We start from the raw sequence: 25,906 nt of genomic DNA on the forward strand, positions 1-25,906 counted from the left end.
GCTACTAATCAAGATGCCATCTCATAGAATAACAATTGAAGTGATATAAAAGGATTCATTTAATTTTACTAACAATTATCTTTTAGAAATATAATTGTCATACTCACATCTAACTTTACAGATGTTTACATTTAACTCTTTGGCTTACCTCCTTCAATTACTGCTTCTCCTTACATACATACCTGTAGCCTGAACATGACAAGGTGGGATTAGTGGTATTGTTTTTGGCACCAGAGGGAGATTCTTTGATGTGTACTCAGTATAAAGTTCCGAAGATTTAAAGGAATTCACATCAACTTGAACAGTAAAGTCATATGCTGCAACCTGACAAATACACATTTTACATATGACTGCTTTGCTTTCAAAAATACTACTACTGATCTGGGCAAAAAATGTACAAGAGATTTTCAAAACAAAATTAGTTTGTGACAGTAAAATTATATTATACTTGATATTATAAAAAACTGATGGGGGCCGGGATGTAATCACTAAAAATTGAAATTATATATTTATTTAATAATTACAAAAGGTGCCGCAGTAACACTCGTAAGAGCTAATATAGTTATGAGCATCTAGTACTTTTGTCCATTCTTGATAGGAAATGAATATTTTACAAGAATGCCAGAAACTTTCCTAATTCTTAGAAGTTAAATTATACATTATATAAATGCCAAAAATTCCATGGATACAGGTTATCTTTTCATTTATTTCAGTCTCTTATAGTTCATTTGATCAATATTTTGTAATTTTTTAAATCATTAACATAGCCATTTATTGTCATTACCAAGTATGTGCAAATGTAGTTGTTTTGTAGCTTTTAGTGTACGCATATTCCACATCGTTGGTTAAGAATTTTATTCTTTCTTTATATTATTGGAAATGGTTGTGGAGATTAGCTCCTAGAACCATTAGAAGGTACTATCGTTGTATAGAACAATAACTTCCCGGTTGAACTTTGTTTTCAGGGACTCCATTTTATAAAATTCAGTTTTATCCATTCTAAGTGTCAATGCTTAGGTAAATGACTCTTCATCTCATTTGTGCCGGTAAATGACCACCATCTGACTAGCACACATCATGAGGTACTGAATGATAAATAACTTACACAAACAAAATGTTACCATCCATTTTGAACTTATAAAATTAAATCAGAAACAAATGCACCCATGAGTGTATCACACCCATACCAGAAAAACAGACCCATGAGTTTATTAAACACACCCTAATAAAGAATATTACAACTCCCTATCTTAAATGATACAAAAGAAAGGGCACTTGACACTGGGTTATAGCAACACCCATAGCCCTGTTATTAGACCATTTGTCATGAAAACATTTGCCAGGAAATAAACTCTCAACTTTGTTCCCATAGCTTCAGCTCAGTAAGATTCCTCCTACTTCATGTAACTCATCATTTGTCCAGATCTAGTGAACCTTCAGCCAACTCTCCACCTTTAACTAGCTATGAGCCTTTACTTTAACCAGCATATCACTGAGGCTCGGTTTTATGTTGATACCTTATTTAATCACTTACAATGACTATCTCTGCATCGACATCACCTCTCTGTCTTTTGCCTTTGCCTTCAGTAAAACCTATCTGAACATTATGGCCATTTAACTTTCTCTTGGCCATTCTCTTGCCTATATATCATTGTGTGAAGTGGAATATATGATTAAGTGTTGGTATTCATAATTAAGATGGTAATGAAATAAAAGAATCTATGTTTGCCAATGGCATAAGTATCAAGTGTATATGTATGAAGATAACATAATTAAGCCTATTATTTTGTACTAAACATCTTAATGACAAAACTTTAATATAGCTTGGGAATTTATTATTTAATATATGGAAATTTGTAAATGTGTTCAAGTAACAGACATTGTTTTCTCACAACAAAAATTATTTTTAAATTTTATTTTAAATATTTCATTGTTAATGAAAAGAAACAAAAATGATTATTTAATCTTGACTTTTTTCACCCTTTGTCTCTCCATTTCTGTGCTGCCACTTACACTCCCAAAGCCATATAAAATGTTGAGTTTTTAATCTTACAATTTTTCTGAATTTATTAAATATTTCATAGTTTTGGTAGAGCCCCTCATTGGTGTTTTCACTATGTTTGAACATAGTACAGAATGATTAGACAAGAAAAAGAAATGAATGAAATCTTAATCAGAAAGGAAAAAAACTGTGCCTCTTTCAGATCACATGATCCCATATATAGAGAACTCTAAATAGTACACACACACACACACACACACACACACACACACACACACACACACTGTTTTCCTATGCATCCTTGGTAAATCTATGGAGGTGAGCAGAAGATTAATAGCACTCCAACATAATAAACGCTTTCAAGATCATAACAACAATGATAATTTCAGAGATATATAGATCTATTAATAACACCTGCTTATAAATCCATACTGAAAATAAGAAAAGTTTTAAGTGAAATGGTAAGCTACATGATAAAAAAACAAAAACTTTTTTGCTCTGCTCTAGTCATTTGTATTGCTCTGCTCTGCAAGGGATTGTGTTTTTATTTTGTTTTGTTTAGCTGTCCATGCCGCTGCCAATTCCATCTCCTGTCATGGAATCTTGTGTAAACAGTCTGTTCTCATAACAGAATTACAGAGCATAAAATACTCAAGCATGTGTTTTTTTAATGGCCATTTCATTTCTTTGACAAAAGAGTAAGCAACTCATTCCAATGGTGATCTATTCCTATAGCAGGACAAGCAAACAGACATCAAGGAATAAATGGCACAAAGATGTTGTATTTCATGTACAAATACAACTTGTCTTGATAATATATACACAAAGAAAAATACAAATACACTTACTACAGTGTATACACTGTATTCCAATAATACCCTACTGTAGATACCAAAATCCAAGGATGGACACTCAAATGCCTTATATAAATACGGTATAATATTAAATTTCCTATATATGCTAAATATAGACCACTCATAACACCTAACAAAATGAAAACTATATAAGTAGCTGTTCTTGTTAGAGACGAATAAGTAACAAAGTGTGCACACTTTTTCCAGTTTTTCAGTCTGTGGTTGGTTCAATGCTAATATGGAATCTTTGAACATATGTTGACTGAATATTACTTTCATGATACAATTTTATATTTCAAGTTTCTCATATACTGTGGATTTATATCCACATTTTAATGTCAAATACTGTTCAGAAGCCCAAACTATCATTCTCCAATGACTTCTGGAAGTGGCTTCTTAGTGGAAGGGAAATTGAAGCAGGATTAATGTAAACTGGTGATTCTTGGTGTGGGAAAAATGAGCAGCAGGTAGAGGGGAAAGGTAATAGGGAATGAATACTACAGAATTCCATTATATGTATAGGAAAACAGCCCAATGAAACTCACCAAAAACTATTTTTTAAAAGAGTTGTTAAAAAAGAGTAGTATAGCCAGATGCCAGCAGCTCATGCCTGTAATCCTAGCTACTCTGGAGGCTGAAATCTGAGGATTATAGTTCAAAATCAGCACTGGCAGGAAGGTCTATGAGATTCTTATCCCCAACTGACCACTAAGAGCCAGAGTGGAGCTGTGACTCAAGTGGTAGAGTGCTAGCCTTGAGCAGAAAAGCTGAGGGACAGCACCTAGGCCCAGAGTTCAAGCCCCAGGTCTAGTAATAAAAAGAAAAAAAAGTAATATAAATAGGGTTAATTTGATCAAATTACATTTTATATACATATTATGAATACCACAATAAAACCCTTTTGCACAATTAATTTATACTAATATAAAAGATAAGGAGAAAAGAAGCCTAAACTGCCAGGGTTCTGGGTGGACTTGTAAGTGGATACTGAAATCATTCAAGCAATGAGAGTACAAGGGTGAGAGAATGAGCTTGGCTTGTCGTAACAAAGAACATATTTTCAGGTGATTGTTCTTGCTAATGGAATTAAAAGTCTACCCATGGTTGCTAAGTCAAACAACCCATCATATATAGAATATAGGTGATCTTTGAATTATTGGCAATTCTACTACTTTCCTGTAATATGAATAATAGAAAATGGAACTTACTTCTGTGGGAGAAAACACTATGCCACATTCTAAAGATGTCATTTCTTCTACTTCAAAAGTATATATACATGAAGTTTTCGGGTATATAATTTCTCCTATAAGATAGGAAAGCTACATTTAAAATGTGTACTAGCATTTTAATATGAAAATGTGAACATTGAGAAGTCTCATTAACTTATTTACAGTAATCAAGAAGCAATTATTAGCCAGATGCCAGAGGCTTATGCTTGTAATCCTAGCTACTTCAGAGGCTGAGATTGTTGAGATCACAGTTGGAGAACAGCCTGAACAGAAAAAAAAAAAAAAAAAAGCTCACATGATCCCAACTCAAGGAGAGCTGGATACAGTGGTGAACTCCTGATAGCTAGTAGCTATCCTAGCTAACAGGAGCCTAACAAAGGTAGATTGGCAGGAATTGAGACTCCATCTAAAAAAATAATTAGCAAAACTCAGGACTACATGGTGCTCAGTGGTAAGAGAGCCCACCCAAGGCTGGCTTTGAATTGGGATTCTCAGATCACAGTTCTTGAGTAGCCAGGATTACATGAGCCATTTGCACATAGCCACAATGTCCTGAATTTAATCCCCAAAATTGCCGGCGAGGGGGGAACTGTTTAAATATCTGATGAAGTTTCCAAAATGTTTCAAGTAAACAAGCATCTTTTCTTTTTCCTTTCTTTCTTTTATATTTCGTGTGTGTGTGTGTGTGTGTGTGTGTGTGTGTGTGTGTGTGTGTGTGTGTGTGTGTGTTCTGGGGCTTGAACTCAGGGCTGTGCAGTGTTTCAGAATTTGTGCTTGAGACTCTCTACCACTTGAGCCACAACTCCACCTCTGGCTTTTTTTTTTTTGTATGTGGTTAACTGGAGATAAGATTCACTTGGCCTTTGCTGCTAGAGCTGGCTTCAAATCCTAATTCTCAGATCTCAGCCTTCTGAGGAACTTGGATTACAGGCAGGAGCCTCCAGTGCCTTGCTCAGGCAATCATTCTTACTACCAAGATTCTAATCAGCAAAATTAATATCGAAATATGTAACATGCATTTAGTCAGCCAAAGACAATACACTTTTTAATGCCATCCAAAATTCAGTTCACATTCACACGAATGTGGCAAGGAATAAAAGAAAAATGTCAAGTAGCTAAGTGAACTATGGGTTCAAAAACAACTGAAAGATCCTGTTACTGTGAAGACCCAGATCCATGATGCCTCCTATGTACTCAGGAGGCTAAGATCTGAAGAGCATGGGTCAAAGCCAGACCATGCAGGAAAGTTTATGAGACTCTTCTTTCCAACTGACCAGTAGAAAGCTTTAAGTGGAACTATGGCTCAAGTGGTAGAGCTCCAGCCTTCACCAAAATAGCTAAGTCCCTGAGTTCCAGTTCCAGTAGTCCAATACACAAAATATTTATAAAAATGACAAACATATATAAATCATTTCAGTCACCCATTATTTTTGTTGTATGACATTTAAAATTTACACTCAGAAATTTTGTCATATTCAATATATTATTCTTTTTGGGGGGGAGGTGGGGGGGCAGTCCTGGGCCTTGGACTCAGGGCCTGAGCACCATCCCTGGCTTCTTCCCGCTCAAGGCTGCCACCTGAGCCACAGCGCCCCTTCTGGTCGTTTTCCATATATGTGGTGCTGGGGAACTGAACCGAGAGCTTCATGTGTAGGAGGCAAGCACTCTTGCCACTAGGCCATATTCCCAGCCCCAATATATTATTCTTAACCATGAATAACCTACTTTGAAATGGACCTCAAGAACATATTGTTCATTTAAAGATAAGAAATTAAAAGATAAAATCTTTTACATGAAAAATTCTTGACAAAATGGAATCACTGCAACAACAAAGACATTAGTTAAATACAGACAACTGTGGCTGGGAATATAGCCTAGTGGCAAGAGTGCTTGCCTTCCATACATGAAGCCCTGGGTTCAATTCCCCAGCACCACATATATAGAAAACGGCCAGAAGTGGCGCTGTGGCTCAAGTGGTAGAGTGCTAGCCTTGAGCAAAAAGAAGCCAGGGACAGTGCGCAAGCTCTGAGTCCAAGGCCCAGGACTGGCAAAAAAAAAAAAAAAAAATACAGACAACTGTTCAGAAGTAATGCAACCTTGAGGGTCAATTGCGGGGGTGGTAAATGAATGAAGAGAGGAAGGGGGAAACATCATAAAACTTAATGCATATTCATCAAAATTAAGAAAATTGAGGGAAAAGGCGGGGTTGGGAGGGATGAGGAGAATGATGAAAGGGGTGCACTCATTAAGATTCATTCTACTCATATATTACTTTACCAGTGGCAACTCCTTTGTACAGATATTAAGGATGAAAATAAACTTCAAAAAAGTTATGATCACTGAAATTCCTGAATGATTATAAATTTGCAGTGGTAATTGTTCTTGAAAAAACAATTCTAAAAATCAAATATTCCCCTAACGTTATCTGATTAACATAAAAATGCTCATTTTAGTTATTAATGTCTATTAACCAACTTCATTAACAGTTGAAAAATACTGCTTAAACAAAAAATATTGGTATGTTTACGTTTAAGACCCATATTCCTGATCCATCTCATCTACCATTATAAGTGGATTCCATTTGTCACCTAGATTCAACATTTACCTCTGGAATTCTCTCTGCCCTGACCTCTATAGACCAAATCAACCAGGCTGCTTTCTTCTCTGCCTCTGTTTGGGTTACATTATGTGAAACACCAGCAAAATAGCACGTCAATAAATAAGAGAAAGGTCAGATATCTCTGTGGTCATTCCCATCCTTGCTTGTAGTTCTAACAATGGCTGCATTAATAGCTGTAGTATTTGCCAATTGCGTCCTCTTCCTTAGTTGTACCTCCCACTAGACTCCAATAACTTCTTTCCTCTTTGAATACTTTCTAGATTTTTAAGTTCTCTCCTAATCTCCCTAATTTCTTTCCTTTCTCCTTCCTTCTTCCCTTCTTTTCCTTCTTCCTTTCTTGTCAGTACCATGGTTTGTATTCAGGGCTTCCAACATGCTGCATAAATGCAATACCAGTTGAACTACACTACCAGCTTTTTTATTTTATGTTTAAGATTAGGTCTCACTAACTTTGCCCAGTCAAGTCTCAAACTTAAGATTCTCCTGCTTCTGTCTCCTAAGTTGCTGCAATAGTAGTGTGTACCACTACATCTGGCTTTGATGATTCCTTCATTAAACTTTACTCACTTAATCCTTTTGAGTGAGATACTGACTGGTGAACTTTCTGTTAATATCATAAGGAAATATATTGTCTCATCTTCATAAATAGCTCAACAAATATTATCTGAAGAAGAAGTGACTAAGCCAAGGATCAGGAAACTTTCTACAAAAGTTCAAGTGGTAGACACTGTGGATTTTGTGAAACATATGGTTTCTAAACCAATGGTTCAATTCTGTTATTATAGCACAAAAGTGGCCATAAGCAATATAAAAGTGCATCTACATTTTAACTGAACTTTGTTTACAAACAAAAGATTCCATTCAAATTTGACCATGAACCTTAGTTTGTCAACTATAGGAGCAAAGAGATAAAATGCACTCATACATGTGCACATTTTGTTTAAGTCTAATTTAACATAAACAGTCCTAATATATGAATTAGCATATAGATGAAGCTCTTGAAAACACATATGTGAAAACTTTGAGCTTTTAAAGTTATCAATTAATAATTTTATTAGCATTTTAGCACATACTTATATATGTAACATATGTAACATTGTACACTAAACCAACTAATAAGTACAATTTATGTCATGAATTACCAAAGTATTCTGACATTGCAATTCATTTATTTCTAGAAATAAAACCATGATGAGTTATAAGGTATAAGAAAAAGTATGCTTTGAATATTTGAAGTATTTAATAATAGCACTGTGCTCCAGATTATACTTTAAAACAATTTAAAATTGTTTTTCTTTACAATAGTGCCATTATGTAATTTTTAATATACATGCATACATATTGCACACATACCTATGTTTTCCGTAGCAATCATTGAAAAACATGGAAAATCTTTCAGATTAAATTCCACTTTAGCTAGTGTTGCACCGATGTTTTTTATTAAAAATGGAATAACCTGCGTAGTTCCAATATATGTGCCACAGAATTTAAATTCATTCTAAATGTTAAACAAGAAAAAATAATTAGAAGGTACAATAATAGATAATAAAATGAATACTTAAACTTATATTTTAGATTAGTTGTGTGTGTGTGTGCGCGCGCGCACATACGCGCACACACACGCGAGCACACCAGTCATGGAACCTAACTCAGGTCCTAGGAGCTGTCTCTGAGATTTTTCACTCAAGGCTATCACTCTAACATTTGAGCCAAAACTCCATTTATGGTTTTTTGGTACTTAATTTGGAGATAAGAGTATGAGGGACTTTCCTGGCTAGGTTGGCTTCAAACCTTGATCCTCATATCTCAGCCTCCTGTGTAGCTAGGATTACAGGCATGAGCCACCAGTGCCTGGTTCTAATTTACCTCCTTCATTTATTGTAACTGTAGGCAATTAAAACTTAGTTCTTTTTTATTTAGTTTCTTGATTTGCATGTTCTCAACTTTGAGAAAAAGTGAAATCAAATTCATAAGTCACCATAAACCCATCAATAATCTGACCACATCAATTCTACTTTTAAAATTTGATTACATCCCTGTGTCTAAAGGACATGCTCATTATTAAAGCTCATAAAAATTTCCATCACCTTCCTGGTATCCATCAAGTTGTATCCTTAACTTGCTCTATTCTTCCCTAAACACTTATTATCTCAACAATCATTGTGAATTGCTATTTCCAACCAATACCTGATGTGTCACATTTCTTCATCTTAATGACAGAAGTATTTCTTCTGTCAGGAAGACACTTCCCTAATTAGTAATTGTCTGGCAAACAATATTCATCCATCAAACCAAGTTAGATAATCCATGCTTAATCACTGTGCTCAGGACCACTTCAATTTTATTTATTTATTATTATCATTATCATTATTATTATTTTGGTCTTGGGGCTTGAACTCGACCTGGGTGCTGTCCCTGAGATTATCAGCTCAAGGCTAGCATGCTACCACTTGAGCCACAGTGCCACTTCCAGTTTTCTGGTGGTTAATTGGAGATAAGCCCAAATCGAGAGACACAGGGTAAAAAGACAAATGACAACAAAAGCAATACTTGCAAAACCGTTTGGTGTAAATCAACTGAACAATTCATGGGGGGAAAGGGAAAGGAGGAAGGGGGAGGGGGGAATGAGGGAGGAGGTAACAAACAGTACAAGAAATGTATCCAATGCCTAACGTATGAAACTGTAACCTCTCTGTACATCAGTTTGACAATAAAAATTAAAAACAAAAAAAGAGTAAGAGTCTCACAGACTTTCCTGCCATGGCTGGCTTTGAACCGTGATTCTCAGATCTTAGCCCTCCTGAGTAGCTAGGATTACAGGTGTGAGCCCCTGGCACCCAGCTTCACTTATATTCATATTGAAACATCACACAATCTGTTTGTTTACACATTGATTCCTCCAATGAAGATTCTAATTCATTTTTCTGTTTTATAGCTTGTCTCCTATCTGATTCCTACTTAAATATATAAAGAATGTTTACGAAAAGTATCTGAAGTCTAGCTCATATACCAAATATGTGTCTGTACCACAAAACTCTGTAAAGTCTCACAGGATGGAGAGTTACTAAAAATAGCCTACAATTCCTTAGCTAAAGAATTATATAGAACATTGAAAAGAAATTGAGGTGACAATAGTTCATTACCAAGGAAAACAGTATATTAAGTACAAACACCTTTTTGTTTTATTTAAAGTATAACCTGTTTATAAAGTTCATGAAAATCCAAAATGGATAATGAAAATTTGACATTTTCTTTTTCTTTCTCTCTTTTTTTTTTTTTGCCAGTCCTAGGGCTTGAACTCAAGGCCTGAGCACTTTCCCTGGTTTCTTTTTGCTCAAGATTAGCACTCTACAACTTGAGCTACAGTGCCACTTCCTGCTTTTTCTGTGTTTGTGGTGCTGAGGAATCGAACCCAGGGCTTCTTGTATGCGAGGCAAGCACTCTACCACCAGGCCACACTCCCAGCCAGAAAATTTGACATTTTATATATGTAAAAAGTATCATCATTCTTATTCTTTTCTCACCTAGTTTTCATGCTCATTTGAAAATGTTACTAATCCTTTTAAGATAGTCAATGCCACAGATCTAACTATAGTTATTCATATACTATTGAAAAACATGTTGGTGTAAGATTATTATTTTTAAACAATGAACATGAATTATGCAACTTGAGCAGGGTGGAAGGGAAAAAACTGGGAGAAAATGAGGGGACAAGTGACACTTGTCAAAAAGAAATGTGCTCAATAGCTGACTTATGTAACTGTAACCCACCCCCCCACACACACACACACATCACCTTTACAATAAAAATAAAAGCTGGGCACTGGTGGCTCAAGCCTTAATCTTAGCTACTCAGGAGGCTGAGATCTGAGGATCAGGAAGTGAGCCTGGGCAGAAAAGTCTGTAAGACTCTTATCTCTAATAAACTACTCAGAAAAAGACGGAAGTAGTGCTGTGGCTCAAGAGGTATTGCCCTAGCTTTGAGCACAAAGAGGATCAGGGACAGCACGCAGGCCCTAAGTTCAAGTCCCAGGACTCGCAAAAAAAATGTAATGATGTATCTAATATCTATAACATAATCACCATGGAAGAAAGTATCTCTGGGTAGATGATAGTAGGATTAATTTTTGAAGGTTTGGCCAGAAAAAAATTTAGGTATATTTGTGTTTGTGTGTATATAGGCTATTAATTGTAGAACAATTTTTATTTATGAACCAAAAACAAGTAAAAATAAATTTGACTTTAGTTAAGAATATTAACATTAAAACAACAATGAGGTGTCATTTTATAATGTATAGATTAGCAATTATTTGCATCTCATAATAAAACTTATGGAGCAATGGATTGTGAAGCAATGGAAACTTGAGATAAAAGAACTTTTCTTGTAAAGTCAAGAATATATATACTCTGTGTCTAAGGAATTCCAGTACTTGAGAGGCCCTGGCATATGTAACTCAGAAGATATGTATATGAATGGTCACAGTCATAACTTCTATATTGACAAAAACTAGAAGCACATGATTATAAGTACAATAGAATGAAAATACAAATTACAGTATGTCAGATCAAAGAATTTTTAGGGGTTAATGACAGTGAATAACATATAGTTATGCATCATTTAAACTGTTAGAAACCCAATATTCAATTAAGTAGTATGAATTACAAAGATCATTGGTGTTAACCTAAATGAAGGAATGATTAAAGCTTTTGTATGTGTTGTTTCATTATAAGCATGTGATTACCTCTTATGACATAATGAATCCCATAGGTAATCCTAATGGCATTGATAGTGTTCTGATACTTGAGTGACAAACTCTTCAAAAGTAAACTCAATGTTCTGTTTGATCACTACAATGTATATTTGTATATATTAATTTTTATGTTAAATTACATTAAATTATTTTCAAATATAAATTAAGGACATATGAGAAAAAATCATTACACTCATATTGAGCACAAAGATATATAGCATACTTACTGGTTCGATTTCAACATCAGCAATCTGAATAGATCCACTAATCCTAAGGTCTATAATATTTGCATGATGAATTGCAACCTTATATGGGAGAAATAGAAAGCTTAGTAAAATTGGGTAAAAATATCATCAGGTATAGCTGAAAATTTAACTTTCATTTACATAAGACTTTATAATTTAAATAAAAGCCACATAATTTAAATGTATAAAATTTATTCTGGCCAGGCACTGGTGGTTTATGCCTATAATCTGAGCTACTCGGGAGGCTGAGATCTGAGGATTGCGGTTTGAAGCCAGCCCAGTAGAAAGTCCATGAGACTGTATCTCTCCAATTAACCACCAAAAAACTGGAAATAGAGCTGTAACTCAAAGCCTTGATCAAAAAGTTCAGTAATAGTGTCCAGGCCCTGAGTTCAAGTCCTATATTTGACAAAAAATTATCTACCATTTGTCATCACATTTCTTGTTTTATAGAACTAGTATTCTCTAGAATAATTGTTCAAATGTTAAAAGCCAGATGGATTCTGATTTTGTTTGCAGAATTATTGAAATTCTCTATGACATATTTTTATTTATGTAGTTACAAAAGATTGTTCAAAATTGAGAAATGAGAGTGAGTTCAAAAACTTTCCCTTAGAAACATGCACAACTTGAGGGTACAGGTGGGGCTGGGAAAGATAAAGAAGAAAAATGAAATGAACAAGATTCATTGTACTTATTAAACTGATGTATTGAGATGAAACCTCTTTGTACAACTAAATGTGAAAAATAAAAATGAATAAAATGAAATATAGAAATATGCTAAATCACAATAATAATAATAAATAATAATAATAAAGCCACTAAATTTCTATGTGCATCTAGTATAGAACTAACTATATTACCTCCTTTTTTTCTGGCCAGTCCTGGGGCTTGGACTCAGGGCCTGGAGCACTGTCTCTGGCTTCTTTTTGCTCAAGGTTAGCACTCTACCTCTTGAGCCACAGTGCCACTTCCCCCCTTTTTTTTCTTATGTGGTGCTGAGGAATCGAACCCAGGGCTTTGTGATGCTAGGTAAGCACTCCACTTCTAAGCCACATTCCCAGCCCTTATGTCCTTTTCAAAATAGTATTATCTGGCATAACTACTATTAATCCCTATAATTTGAAAGTGTAGAAAACTGATGCTTTAAAGAGGACATTTTTTTTCTTGAGGCAATAATTTGAATGCATGGCAGCAGCTAAACTAGAACCAACAATCTGCCTGAACACTTACTTGTCCCCAAGAAAAATAAGATAATGAGTCGAGGATTTAGTTGTAAAATTTCTAAGAAATAGGAGGTATAGATTAGCTCAACATATACTTATCTAAGTAAAATCTCAAAGGTAGAAATGATACTTCTTAAAAGCATAAAGTAGTAAATCAATAATGTGTGCTATAGATGTCATCTTGAGGATTGACTAATGTGGTAGATCTATTACCTAGCAAGTATAAGGTTCTGATTTCAAACTCCAGTATTGCCAATAAATTAATTAAAAAATATTTTCTGAAAATCATCTCTAAGTTCTAGCACCCAATTTTATATTCGATTATTTAGATCAGTTTACCTTTTTCAGCCATGGGCCTTGAATTCAGGGCTCAGGCACTGTCCATGAGCTTCTTTTGCTCAAGGCTAGCGCTCTATCACTGAGCCACATCACCACATCTAGCTTTTTCTGAGTGGTTTATTGGAGATAAGATTCTCTAAGACTTTGTTTCCCCAGATGGCTTTGGACCATGATCTTCATATCTCAGCTTTGTGAGTAGCTAGGATTATAACTGTAAGTCTCCAAGGCCCAGCTTATTTTGTTTTTTTTTTAATCTCTAACAAAATAGCTCTTCAGACCTAATTTCTAGAAAGTTGGTAAAAAAAAATTTAATTGCCCTACAGTATCATGACTTTAAAATCAATTCAGAATAGGAGAAATAATTAAATTTTCTAAGAATAAATAATATCATTGCATAGTAGCATATGAGTGGTTATTAATATTTTTAAAGTCTTACATATGTATGTGTGTCCACATATATACAATATATATGTATGTACATACCTTTGCTCTTGTGTCAAACTTTTCTGCCACAGGTGGTGTGCAGGAGATATTAAGAACTGCTAATCCACCAAATGGAATTATACCTTCTGGTGGACTAATACTAAGAGTAGGCAAAAGACTTTCCTTACAAACCTGTAATTGAAAAAAAATTGAAGTGCAACATGACCATTTAAAATTACCATTTCAAAGATTTTTTAAGGACAGCATCCCACTTCCTACACAGAGGGCCGCCCCCTGAACAAGAGGCTGATTTTGTAATGATTTTGTAGTACTATTGGAGTAACACATACACACACACACACACACACACACACACACACACACACACGTTTGAACTGAAACAAGGAATTGGAGCTGTCATTCAGCAAAAATAACCTCTATAGGATTATTTACTACCTGGAGTGCTTTCAAGACTGGAAAAAGACTCAGGTACTTCTGTTAGAGAAGGGGCTGAGATTCTAGACACTACTTTGCTTGTTCCTAAAAGCTGAAAGCAACAGTAGTGGGGAGGTAGTTTAATGTGCAAACTATCACACTGAGCTTCAAAAAAGTCATAAGCTTTATGGTATTGTTTGTCAGAGGCCAGAGTAAAAATAAAAGCCCTCTTATTTATTTTACCCAGAGAGATGGTTTGGACAGAAAATGTTAATGTAAAAATGAAAGTGATAGTCATAATTGGTAACCTCTAATACCACTAATAAAGGATTTACTATATTTTTTAGTAAAAACTGCTTTGTACATCCCTCAACTTAAAGAAGGAATAATAACTATAAATAGGCTATCTTCAGAATAAGCTCCATGGATTGCTTCCATATTTTTTACAACAGAGTGTAAACAAGAAGAAATGGAAAAGTATATTACAAAATATGGACTGTAACATTAAGAAATTTATATATAATATATTTTTCAGACGCCTACTTTTTGTAAATCTAGCTACTACAGAGACTAATTAGGAGCCATCATGGCTCATGGGAAGTACAGGCAAAGAGATAGTAAGTAAATGGCCATGAATAAGCAAGGCATAAAGGTGCATGCCTGAGATTCATGCTACATAAGACACATAGGAAGAAAAATCATGGGTCAGGTTAGCCTGGACAAAAACATGAGATTCAGTTTTAATTAGCTAAAGTACAATAGACTCTACGGAGAGGACAAATAGTATAATTCTTTAGAAAGACTAGGTCAACACCAAAAAAACAATAAGTACCAGGAAACTGGTGCAGGTGGGACAAGAAGAGAATGATAGAAGGATGAAGGGGAGAGAGGGTAGAATACATGCCTTGTATGTGCCATAAAATGGAGAAAAATAAGGGAAGAGGCGGGTTAAAACCAAGTAAAGATTTTGAAGAAATAACACAGAGCAAGATGCTTTACATGCATAAACTACTTTGTTAAATGGCAAAAATCTCAATACATAACCTAAAAATTAAGGAAAGTGAGAGAAGTGATATGTTGGGTGGGTTAAGTAAGAATGTTGAAAGGGGTGGCATTGATCAAGAGGCGCTGTATTCACAAACTGTTATGCTGAATGGTAACTCTTGTACAACCACTGGAACATAATAAAAACTCTCAAAAATAATTAGGAAAAATAAACAAAAGGGCTTAAGGAATGGCTCAAGTTGTAGAGTCCCTACCTAGCAATCACAAGGCAACCCCAGTGCCATCAAGAAGATAAATAATTGATAATTTTTCAGACTTTTTTCTTTCAAAGAAACCAGATGACAGAAGGTAAAAAAGAAGAGAACAAATGAATAGGACTATTAATGAAGGAAGTGAGAGAAATGATTTTCAAGAAAAAGAAATATACTCAGAAAATCTTTACATAAAATAACTTAAAACTTACCCAAAGTACATTTATAAAGATTATTTGTATTACCAATATATGGATCAAAAGAAGAAATAACTAAAATTCTAAATTACCTTGAAATATGCATGATGTTGTCCGACATTATGTAGAATAGCTTTTCTCCAAGTTGTTAAACCTTGAGGACAATTACTGAATAGTACCCTCGGCTCCCAAAACATGATCTTGGTGTGACCAAGCTAATAATGGGAGGAAGAAATAGAAAATGCACTTGAAATGATAATGAGTAAAATATTTAGTTGTTTTGACCCCAATAATGAAGTGTTTTAATTGTTAACATGAATGTACCACAGATATGGTTAATGAAAGATAAAAGATAATCTTCCTATACTATGCATTAAAAATAGTTTAATGTGTGAACAAATTCCACAATGGGTTTTTGTATCTTAAGTTTGATTTAAAACTGGTCAAAGTATTATTTTTCTAAATTAAAAATAAATCTGCAATAGTTTCATTAGAATGAGGAATATTTTATTAGTTATTTGAAGAACATGATTTGGGTAATTGAAGTAAGTTTATGAAATAGTTAAATAGCTTAGTCCTTCATAAAAACAAACATTAGTGAGCAATTTATTTAATCACTTCATGTTCCTTCATCTTGGAGACAGTTTCTCTATCTATGTAGCCCAGGCTGGACCCTAACTTGTGAACCTTTGTCCTCAACCTAGCAGGTGTACAACATCAGATTTTGCTATTTTTCTTTCCTCAGAAAACTTCAAAAGTGAAAAGCTTTAAAAATTGTAAAGCTTCAAAAATTTACCTAAAATAATCTAATTGAGTCTTCCGGTTTCTCACAACTTTATTTTTATCCAATCCTGGATAGAGTACATGAAGCAAATTTTATCACCAGAGATAACATCAGTAGGTAAGTCTGTATATAAATTCCAACTGAGGAATGATTGCACATGTGAGCTTTCGTTTGGCTCTCTAGTAATCCATGTTCTCACAGCTCGTCTAAGTTAATCCCTCATAAGGTTATTGTAAACACAGTTACATAAACCACAGTTCAAAACTACGCACAGATTCACTTAGACAGTTATAAGAGGTGTAAATAGTATTGTGCTACCTAAGTGTTTGAAATTACCCAAACTCTTATTACTTGTGTAGAAGGTAAATGATGGTATAGTCACACAAGTGATACTGTTTAGGAGTGAGAATGCATAGTCTACAGTCATGTGCATCAGCTCAGATTAATCCTGCAACCTAATGATGATTGAAGAAAGCCATTTATATAATAACATAATATGTGAATTAATTACATGTATAAAGTCTAAAATGAAAATTAATCTATGTTTTTAAAAGTAAGGCTAGTGAAGACCCTGGGAGGGACTCACAGTGATTGGAAATGTAAACCTAAAAGAATGGTTCTCTTTCTTTTTGGCCAGTCCTGGGGCTTGGACTCAGGGCCTGAGCACTGTCCCTGGCTTCTTTTTGCTCAAGGATAGCACTCTACCTCTTGAGCCACAGCCCCTCTTCTGGCTTTTTCTGTTTATGTAGTGCTAAGGAATTGAACCCAGGGCTTCATGAATGCTAGGCAAGCACTCAGCTGATAAGCCACATTCCCAGCCCATGAATGGTTCTTTTTATGTGGTAATCATGTTCTGCTTCTTGATCTGGCTGATCTGTAGGTAGGTTACAAAGGTGATTATAGGTTACAGCTTTCAGGATTGAATAATACATATTTTTAGTTTGTGCACATTTATATATGAGTATTATACATTAATATACAATGTTAGAAAAAATATACAGTGCTAAGCTTCAAGTATAGGAAAACACATGTGGTCCTTACTTGCCATCTCAATTTTGTGTGTCTCTTATTTCTAAACTATAAGCTCCTTTTACAGAAGAAATATGAAAGAGTATCCTCATGTCATAGAAATAAAGATGGAATTTGGTAAAATAGCGTTTAGCTTATTCCAAATTCCTAAGAACATTGAGTATATACTACGTATATATGTGTATATAGAAACTATATGTGACTATATATGCATACATATATTTATACAACTTATAGTCCTCAAAATAAAAATCACATCCAATGAAAATAACCTGTGCAACACATTTTAAGGTCAACGTGTTTCCATCAGTGACTTGAAGAATAAATTCTCCAGTCTCTGGAGAGTTGAAAGTTGGTTGCCATGATACTTCACATTCCAATAAACAATATGGATCAACGACACCTACAGAGAATATATAGGGAAAATAAGACCATTAAAACATTCTTAATAGATGGACCTTTGCAATCACAAATAAGAGCTTTCCTAAAATGTAACTGTATTAATAAATTACTTATATTAAATTCCAATTGTGTGAAAATTTGAACGAGAAATTGGCAAATTAACATAGTACTATAGGATTTAACTGAAAGCTGAAAAGTCACAATTTATTTCTGAAGCTTATGTTGTAAACAAAAATGTATGACCAAAATATGTCAGTGTTTGAAAACTAATAGAAGATTTATCAATGAGGGAAATACTGTAGGATAATAGAGGGATATATATATATATGTATATATATTATAGTTAATAGAAAATCATTTGAGTGTATTTGATTCTGGTACCCTGGGTACTGTATATATATATATATATATATATATATATATATATGTTTGAATTAGGGAAGGAAAGGGGAAAATCAGAATGGTGAGACAAAGGATAAAAAGTGAACCAACACAACAGCATTATTTACAAGACAATATGATGTAAACTAACTGTACAACTCGGGGGGATTGGGAAGGAGGGAAGATGGGAGAACAATGAGGAATGATATAACAAGTTTGACAACAAATGTAACTGTAACTCTTCTGTACATCACCTTGACAATAAAAAAGAACTCAAAAAAGAAAAAGAAAATCATTTGAGACTGTTAAGCAAATCATTGTCCCCTCTATGTATTTCCCAACATTCTAAAATACTTATCAACATTTAATACTCACTCAGCCTTCAGAGGAAGCAATCATCATTACTAGAGACATTTTGTAAATGTACACCTCCCTGGAGATGTAACTTTCTATGTAGTTAGTAATGAAAATATTTTTAGAATTCAGATGTCTTTAGAACTTATGTTTTAAGAATCCTACTTGGTATGAGAGGCTTTTACCTCCTCAAAGTCATCATTTTCTTTGGAATAAGGAAAAATATATATACTTGGTGGAATAAAATGAGTTAGAAGTTCTTTCATGAAGAAAGAAAAGCCTCTAAAATTCACTGGCACAAGATACTGAATAGGATAGGGTGAATATCATAGTTGCTGCCTAGAGTCAAGTTAAGACTCATAATGCCAGTTTCATCACTATTAAATACCATGTTTAACTAGAAGATATTATATATACCTGCATATGAAATGTAATCCATACAAAGAGCTAAAAGCACACATAAAGAGCACCCACTATCTGGTATTTTTAATATTCTTACATGCTAACTGTGAGAGGCACAGTCACTGATAAAAGGTAAATAGTTGGTCATAAAAGTTTCTATAGTCTAGTGGGAACCATCATGATTACATTTGACAATAAACAAAGGGAAAATTTGTTATATGTAATTAATTAGACAGGAACTTAGTTATCTTATGTATTTAGAAGCCCAGGAATGGGTGTATATTGACAGTGGCTTCAAGAATCAATGTACCTTTTGGCTTCCTATATTATCATTTCTTACTACATGGCCTTCTTGTGTGTATACAGGCATCATATTGTGTAGTACTTTAAAAGTACAAATTCTAGTTAGTCTCTCTGGTTCAAATTTCAGATATATCAGTTGATGCCAAGACTTGCAATGGTTTATTTAAATGCTCTGCAACTCTCTGCCCATAATCACATGCAAAATAATGAAAAAAGTTACATGCAATTCACAGAATCAATGTGAGGATTGAATAAGCTAATATGTACTTGCAAACGGACATTCACTTAAAAAGGAGAACTAAACAAATCTTGTTCCACACTTCTTTGGCAAGACAAGATGGGGAAAAGAATTTTCTACATAAGAACATTTCTGCAAAACAAAGGTGCTGTTAGGAATGAATAATATATATGAATTTAGCAATGTCTACAACAGGAGACAGATATAAGCAAATCATTGTCAAGGGAATAACAAATGGATAATAATAAGAGTAGAAAAGATCAGGTGAAGTTTGAACCAGGGAAGTAGAAAAAACTTCATCATATGGTTTCTACCTACTGATATGTGGATGAACTAGAACTTTCCAGGAATATAATGCCTGAGTGGATTAGTGTGTATTACAAAGGGTTAACTCAAAGTTTTAATAAGGGTAAAGTGAAAAAAATAAAAGAAAAGAAGCGGGAAAATACACAATGCCTATAAAAAATCAAATTAAAAGTCAATTCTTAAAACCCAAAACAAACCCTGATAACCCATATTGTTAAATCAATCACATTGACCTAGGTAAAAATTGCCCTGGTTACAATTCTATGCTTTTAGCCAGAATACACAGTGCACACTTAATTGATGTATATTTAAATACACAAATGAATGAATAAATAAATGTCTAAATCAAGCAAATTAAAATATTACCACTAGCTGGACGAATAGAAAATGCCACGCCTCTTTCTGTATTTATTGGGTGCCATCCAAATCGAGCAGGAAGATTCTGGCGATTATACAATTTAACTGTCCCTCGAAAACACGTTTTCACTAAGAAAGCTTGTGGTCTCAATAATATCTCTTTGGAAGATAATTCAAGTTTTATTGGCATAATAACTGCCATCACAAGGATGTGGCCACCAGGAATATTGTTCACTGTAAATGTGAATGACCTGGAACGCACCAAAAGCATCTATGTTTAAATGATCATAGCTATTTTGATTATATAATTCACTTACATACTAAAAATACACATCATAGGTTAACCTACATAATTAATACACAATAGGTAATATTTTCAAATAATTATGAAAGGGAATTACATTATCACAAAAATATGAAACTACAAATCTATGAGTTGATACACATAGTGTTTATGCTTTAAAATCAAATATAATACAGAACAATTGGACGGATACTGGTGGCTCATACCTGTAATCCTTAGCCACTCAGGAAGCTGAGATCTTAGGATCTGGGCTCAAAGCCAGCCCAGGTAGGAAAGTCCATGAGACTAGTCAAAAACCACAAGTGGCACTGTGGCTCAAGTGGTAGAGTGCTAGCCTTGAGCCGAAGAGCTCAGGGACAGCATATATATTTATATGTAGAGAGAATAATTACATATATATATATGGCGAGAGAGAGAGAATAATTATTTAGGTAAATAAATACATCCTACAAATGACTCTAGCACATAGAAATTCAAAAATGAAGCTTACTTCCAAAATTTTCCAATTTTATGAGATTCAAATATCATTGAAACGTAAGTACTAGCTGTTGGTGGAATCACAAATGATAATTGTTTTGTTTTTTGAAGTTCTGCCATGTTAATATCTAATTGAACCAAAACATGCATAGAGAGCATATTAATAAAATGCAACTGACGAATATTTGTAGAGCTCACACAAATATTTCCAAAGTTCAGAATCGAAGGCCCTAGAAAAAAGAAAAGTAGATTGTTAATTTTCATGCTAAAAATATGTTCATTTTATCTTAAGTTATTGAAATTGATGAAATTATAGAAAATGAAACAAATGTTTACTACAATATTTACTATAAAAGACAAGATGTACTTTACATAAATGATCATAAATTGATATTTAGATTTTTGACTAAATTCCAATATGAACACATTCTAATTATATGACAAAACAGACACAATGTAACCCATCTCATCCAACAAACTCTCCTTACTATCGTCAGTGAAATTATTTCACTCATGAATCCATAATTTACAGTAATTAGTAATTTTACCATAACTTACTGTCCAAGCTTTTTACTTTTAAATGTCACTTATTATATCATAACCTAGGTGACACATATTTTGTGTTCCAGTGAATTTTCTATTCTGGGAAGATGTTACTTTAGAACAGGTTCATTCTTTTTAAGTACTTCTTTATGTAAGCTATATAGGCCTACAGTAGTGCTATAAATAGCAATAATTATTCTCTACTGCTAAAAGAAGAACTTCCTAAACATCTGTTACAATGACCTATAAGCCATAAAGCTTTTCATTTCAATCACCTAGGTGGGAAAAGAACTTATTCCTTCTTTTTTCAGGGTTGATTATTCTATAATCCTTTGTAATTTTTAATTTTTCTCATTTTGGATGGTTTCCTCACATTCATTAGCTGGCTAAACATTTTCTGAATAATTGAGAGGAGCCATCAGTGAACACTGAATTTTTATTGTGAAGTTCTTTCCTATTCAAATACTCTGATCCATAAGATCTAGCTTCCTTGGTAATCCTAGTCTCTTAGGTTTGTCATTTCACTGCATTAATTCCTTCAGGATTTTTTGAGTTCCTTCTGTCTGTGCTGTAGACTGGAACTCTCATGCTAATAAATCTGCTAATGTACAGAGGGATTACAATTACATGAGTCGGTTAATAAGTGCATTTCCTTTCAGTGTCTTCTGTTCCCTCACTCTCTCCCAGGCCCTCCCTATTTTAAAGTAATTTTTATTGTTATTGTTAACGAGCTTTACAGTGATTACAATTCCAGAAATCAAGTAAATAGTACAATACTTCTTGAACAATGTCATCCCCTCCTCTCCCCCATTTTCACCTTCCTGTCCCTGCCCACAAGCTGCATAATCCATTTTTACATAGTGTATATTGAATACTATGACTGGATTTGGTCACCTTCTCTCCTTCTATTCCTGTGCCACTGGTACCATTTTCTTCACTGTATAATATCCTATATTATGGAAACTGATGTATTTTTGTCATTTGTTTTTGGTCATTTCAGAAAGATGGTTAAATTTGATCTTTGCCACTCAATGTGAACAAAAATGGCAGTTTCACCTGCTTTCTTAAGCTGAGTTGATATAGCACATTGTGAACATGTTAATAATTTTTTGGTTATTATGGATATTACTTACATATGCTTGAAAGGATCTTTATTCCCTATATGACCAATGGAGACTTCTGAGTTTCTCCCAGCTTGCCAAACATGGGAATAGGATAATGACCATGTTACAATGCACATGAGAAACATCAGTATAATAGGAGAAAGCTCGGGTGATATCCAAGCATGTATTGTTGGGTTGGTCAAAATGTTAATGCAAAAGGTAAAATAGGAAACAACCTTTGAAGTGGCGCTGTAGCTCAAGTGGTAGAGCACTAGCCTTGAGCTAAAGAGCTCAGGGACAGTGCCCAGAGTTCAAGCCCCACGACCCACAAAGGGAAAAAAAGAACCTAAGCAAACAATTACCTTAGTTTTGAAATGTGTAATTACTGAGTCAGTTTTCTGAAACTACCATCTTTTTATGGAGCTAGTTCCTGCTCCAGTTAGAGGGCCAAAGAGCACTCTCAATATGTAAAAATGAGGGCTACACCCTTACCCAATTCATAAAACATCTCTATATATACTCCCTCCAATCCACTTAAAATTCCCATCATCAGAGTCCATGGCTTTGTTTTTTGGGTTTTGTTTTTTTTTGCCAATCCTAGGCCGTGAACTCAGAGCCTGAGCACTGTCCCTGGCTTCTTTTTTGCTCAAGGCTAGCTCTCTGCCACTTGAGCAACAGCGCCACTTCTGGCCATTTTCTGTATATGTGGTGCTGAGGAATCGAACCCAGGGCATCATGTATGGGAGGCAAGCACTCTTGCCAATAGGCCATATTCCCAGCCCCCCATGGCTTTGTAAATTCAGAGTCCCTATTCCCAGAGTAACCATACTACGATGCTGACGTCATCAGGGGAGGAAGGAGGGACGTTAACAGAGAAGCTGTAGAAAATTCAATGAAACTGTCTTCTAACTTTGTTTCTTTTGTTTTCTGTATATATCTGCTCATCTGATCAGTCAATGACTAATGTGGAAGGCAAGAATAGTTACCATACAGTAGGGAAAGATAAGGTCCTGGAACTTATAAAGCCTAGAACCTGTCAAATGCCTGGCCACTGTAACTTGATGGAGTCACGTTGGAAACCCTTTTAGAAGGCTTTTTTAAAAAATTAGATATAAATTTTCTGTACAAGTCAGCAACTCTAATCTAAGGAATATAATAAAAAAAACCTTGTATTCTTTCAAAAATTATGTCAAGATTTATAGCCCCATTACCCATAAGTAACACAAGTTTGAAATAGCACAATATCCAAGAACCCGTGGGAAAAAATAAATAAAAAGGGTATATGAATAGAGTGGGATGCCATTTACATATAAATGATTAATAAGCACTAACAAATATACAAGTCCAAAAAACAATATGCTAAGTTATTCAGAAAAAAGTAATATGTAGTTTATTAGATATTGTATTATTCCATTTATATGAAATGTTCAGAGAGGAAAATTCATAGAGATAGAAAGGATTTATTGATTGCTTGAGGCAAATGGTAGAAATAGGCAGTGATTGCCTACAGACAAAGTGGTGATTATATATTCTAAAATTGAATTTTGATGGAAGTTTCACAACCAAATTTACAAAAACCCATTGACTTCTATACTTTAAGATTAAGTCTGAAGATTATAAATTATCTCCTATAACTAGGCTAAAGAAAGAATGCAGTTATTTTTCTATGTTCTCACCAACAATCACTTGATGAATTTGTTTTGGTGTTAAATTTAAGCTACATTCATGTTTTTCCTGATTAGTAGATGGTTCTGATTTCAGTCCTTTGAGAACCTGAGGAAAAACAAATTTCCAAAATTAGTCATTCAGTGTTAGCAAGAGCTATTTTTAAGAATTCTGATATTGTAACAAAAAGTGAAATATCACACATACCTTATTTTGTTGGGCTTCTATCTCCTTCGATTCCATTTTCTTAGTACTTAATAACTGGGTGTCAGTGATGGGAGACTCTGACAAAGGTAAAGGTATTTCTTCTTTTATTTCAGCTTCTGAGAGAGGGGGTGACTTTAGGCCCGACCCTGGCTGTAAGCCTATGTCTGTGTCATTATATGCACACATACGTTGCCTATCAAAATAACAATAAGAAAGAATGAACATGAGGCCAAGTTATTTATAAGTATAAATGCAAATAGTACCCATAGTACACGTTGTTGGGGCTCCCTCATATTTAGTTAACCAGGCTGGAACACTAGTTGACAGGAACTTTTCCTCCATTTTTTTCTAACACCTCTTAAAAGAAGTTATATCCGGGCTGGGAATATGGCCTAGTGGTAAAGTGCTCACCTCATATACATGAAGGAAGCCCTGGGTTTGATTCCTCAGCACCACATATATAGAGAAAAGCCGGAAGTGGCACTATGGCTCAAGAGGTAGTGTGCTAGCCTTGAGCACAAAGAAGCCAGCGACAGTGCTCAGGTCCTGAGTTCACGCCCCAGGACTGGCAACAAAAACAAAACAAACAAGCTAAGAACTTATATCCACTTCTACTCCTGTGTCCCATTCAGGAGCAACACACAATAAGTGATCCCCAGAGATCAGAAAAGACTAGCCTCTTCAGCCAGAGGAAGGGATAGCTATGTGGTATAATTAATGCTCAAAAGATTATGACAATTAGGCTGAGTATAAACTGTATTTGAACCCTTCTTCAACTCTCTTCTCTCCTCTCTTCTGCAGCATTCATTCTGTATAGTTTCTTCCTGAAAAAAATAATCTGCACACATCACATATACTGGAATCCCTGTCTTAGGGTTAAGATTGTTCCAAAGACATTTCCAAATCAAATGGTAATAATATTGCTATAACATAGTTCAATGTTTGTTTTTAATGTACATTAAAATACCATTAAAATAATTCAAAATAGAAAAGAAACTGAGGAACAAAATATATGATGTTCACATGAAGATTAGAATTTGAATCTTATTGGTTACTATACACAAATATCAATATAAAATAGAACAAAGATATGAAATTACTAGTATAAACCCTGAAGGAAATAATTTAAGACACTAGCAGAGACCATATATATATATATATATATATATGTGGGTGTGTGATATGTGTGTATTATATATATACATATAAATATATAAGTATGGGCAACAGGAGCAAAAGTAGACCAGTAGGATTTTATCAACATAGGAAGCTTGGTGTAAGAGGGAAGAAACACCTACATATTAGAGGAAAACTGCAAACTATTCATTTGACGTTTCTCCAAAATATAAAAAGAAAAACTCAGTAGAAAAATTCCTAAATTAACCAAGTCATGTATGACAAATGGTAATGAGTGGACATTTCTCAAAGGAAGATTTAAATTTTTTTAAATGGATGGTGCTATAACCAGGGAGCA

The 25,906-nt window shown here is 34.3% G+C and overlaps 1 protein-coding gene across 1 annotated transcript in view; it reads right to left on the reverse strand.

Moving 5' to 3' along the window:
- The window catches only part of Cfap47 (cilia and flagella associated protein 47), a 205,726-nt gene that overhangs the window by 156,346 nt on the left and 23,474 nt on the right, over positions 1-25,906 (reverse strand). The window contains exons 12-22 of the mRNA XM_048335454.1: positions 24,433-24,625; positions 24,237-24,333; positions 20,928-21,144; positions 20,143-20,384; positions 17,663-17,793; positions 15,670-15,792; positions 13,750-13,881; positions 11,684-11,761; positions 8,059-8,203; positions 4,065-4,159; positions 183-324 (exon numbers count right to left, since the gene is read on the reverse strand). Of these exons, the coding sequence (XP_048191411.1) occupies positions 183-324; positions 4,065-4,159; positions 8,059-8,203; positions 11,684-11,761; positions 13,750-13,881; positions 15,670-15,792; positions 17,663-17,793; positions 20,143-20,384; positions 20,928-21,144; positions 24,237-24,333; positions 24,433-24,625 (1,595 nt within the window). The remainder of the gene's footprint in view (positions 1-182; positions 325-4,064; positions 4,160-8,058; positions 8,204-11,683; positions 11,762-13,749; positions 13,882-15,669; positions 15,793-17,662; positions 17,794-20,142; positions 20,385-20,927; positions 21,145-24,236; positions 24,334-24,432; positions 24,626-25,906) is intronic.

This window comes from Perognathus longimembris, chromosome 28, assembly GCF_023159225.1.
Source record: "Perognathus longimembris pacificus isolate PPM17 chromosome 28, ASM2315922v1, whole genome shotgun sequence".
In the NCBI taxonomy this organism is placed as follows: domain Eukaryota; kingdom Metazoa; phylum Chordata; class Mammalia; order Rodentia; family Heteromyidae; genus Perognathus; species Perognathus longimembris.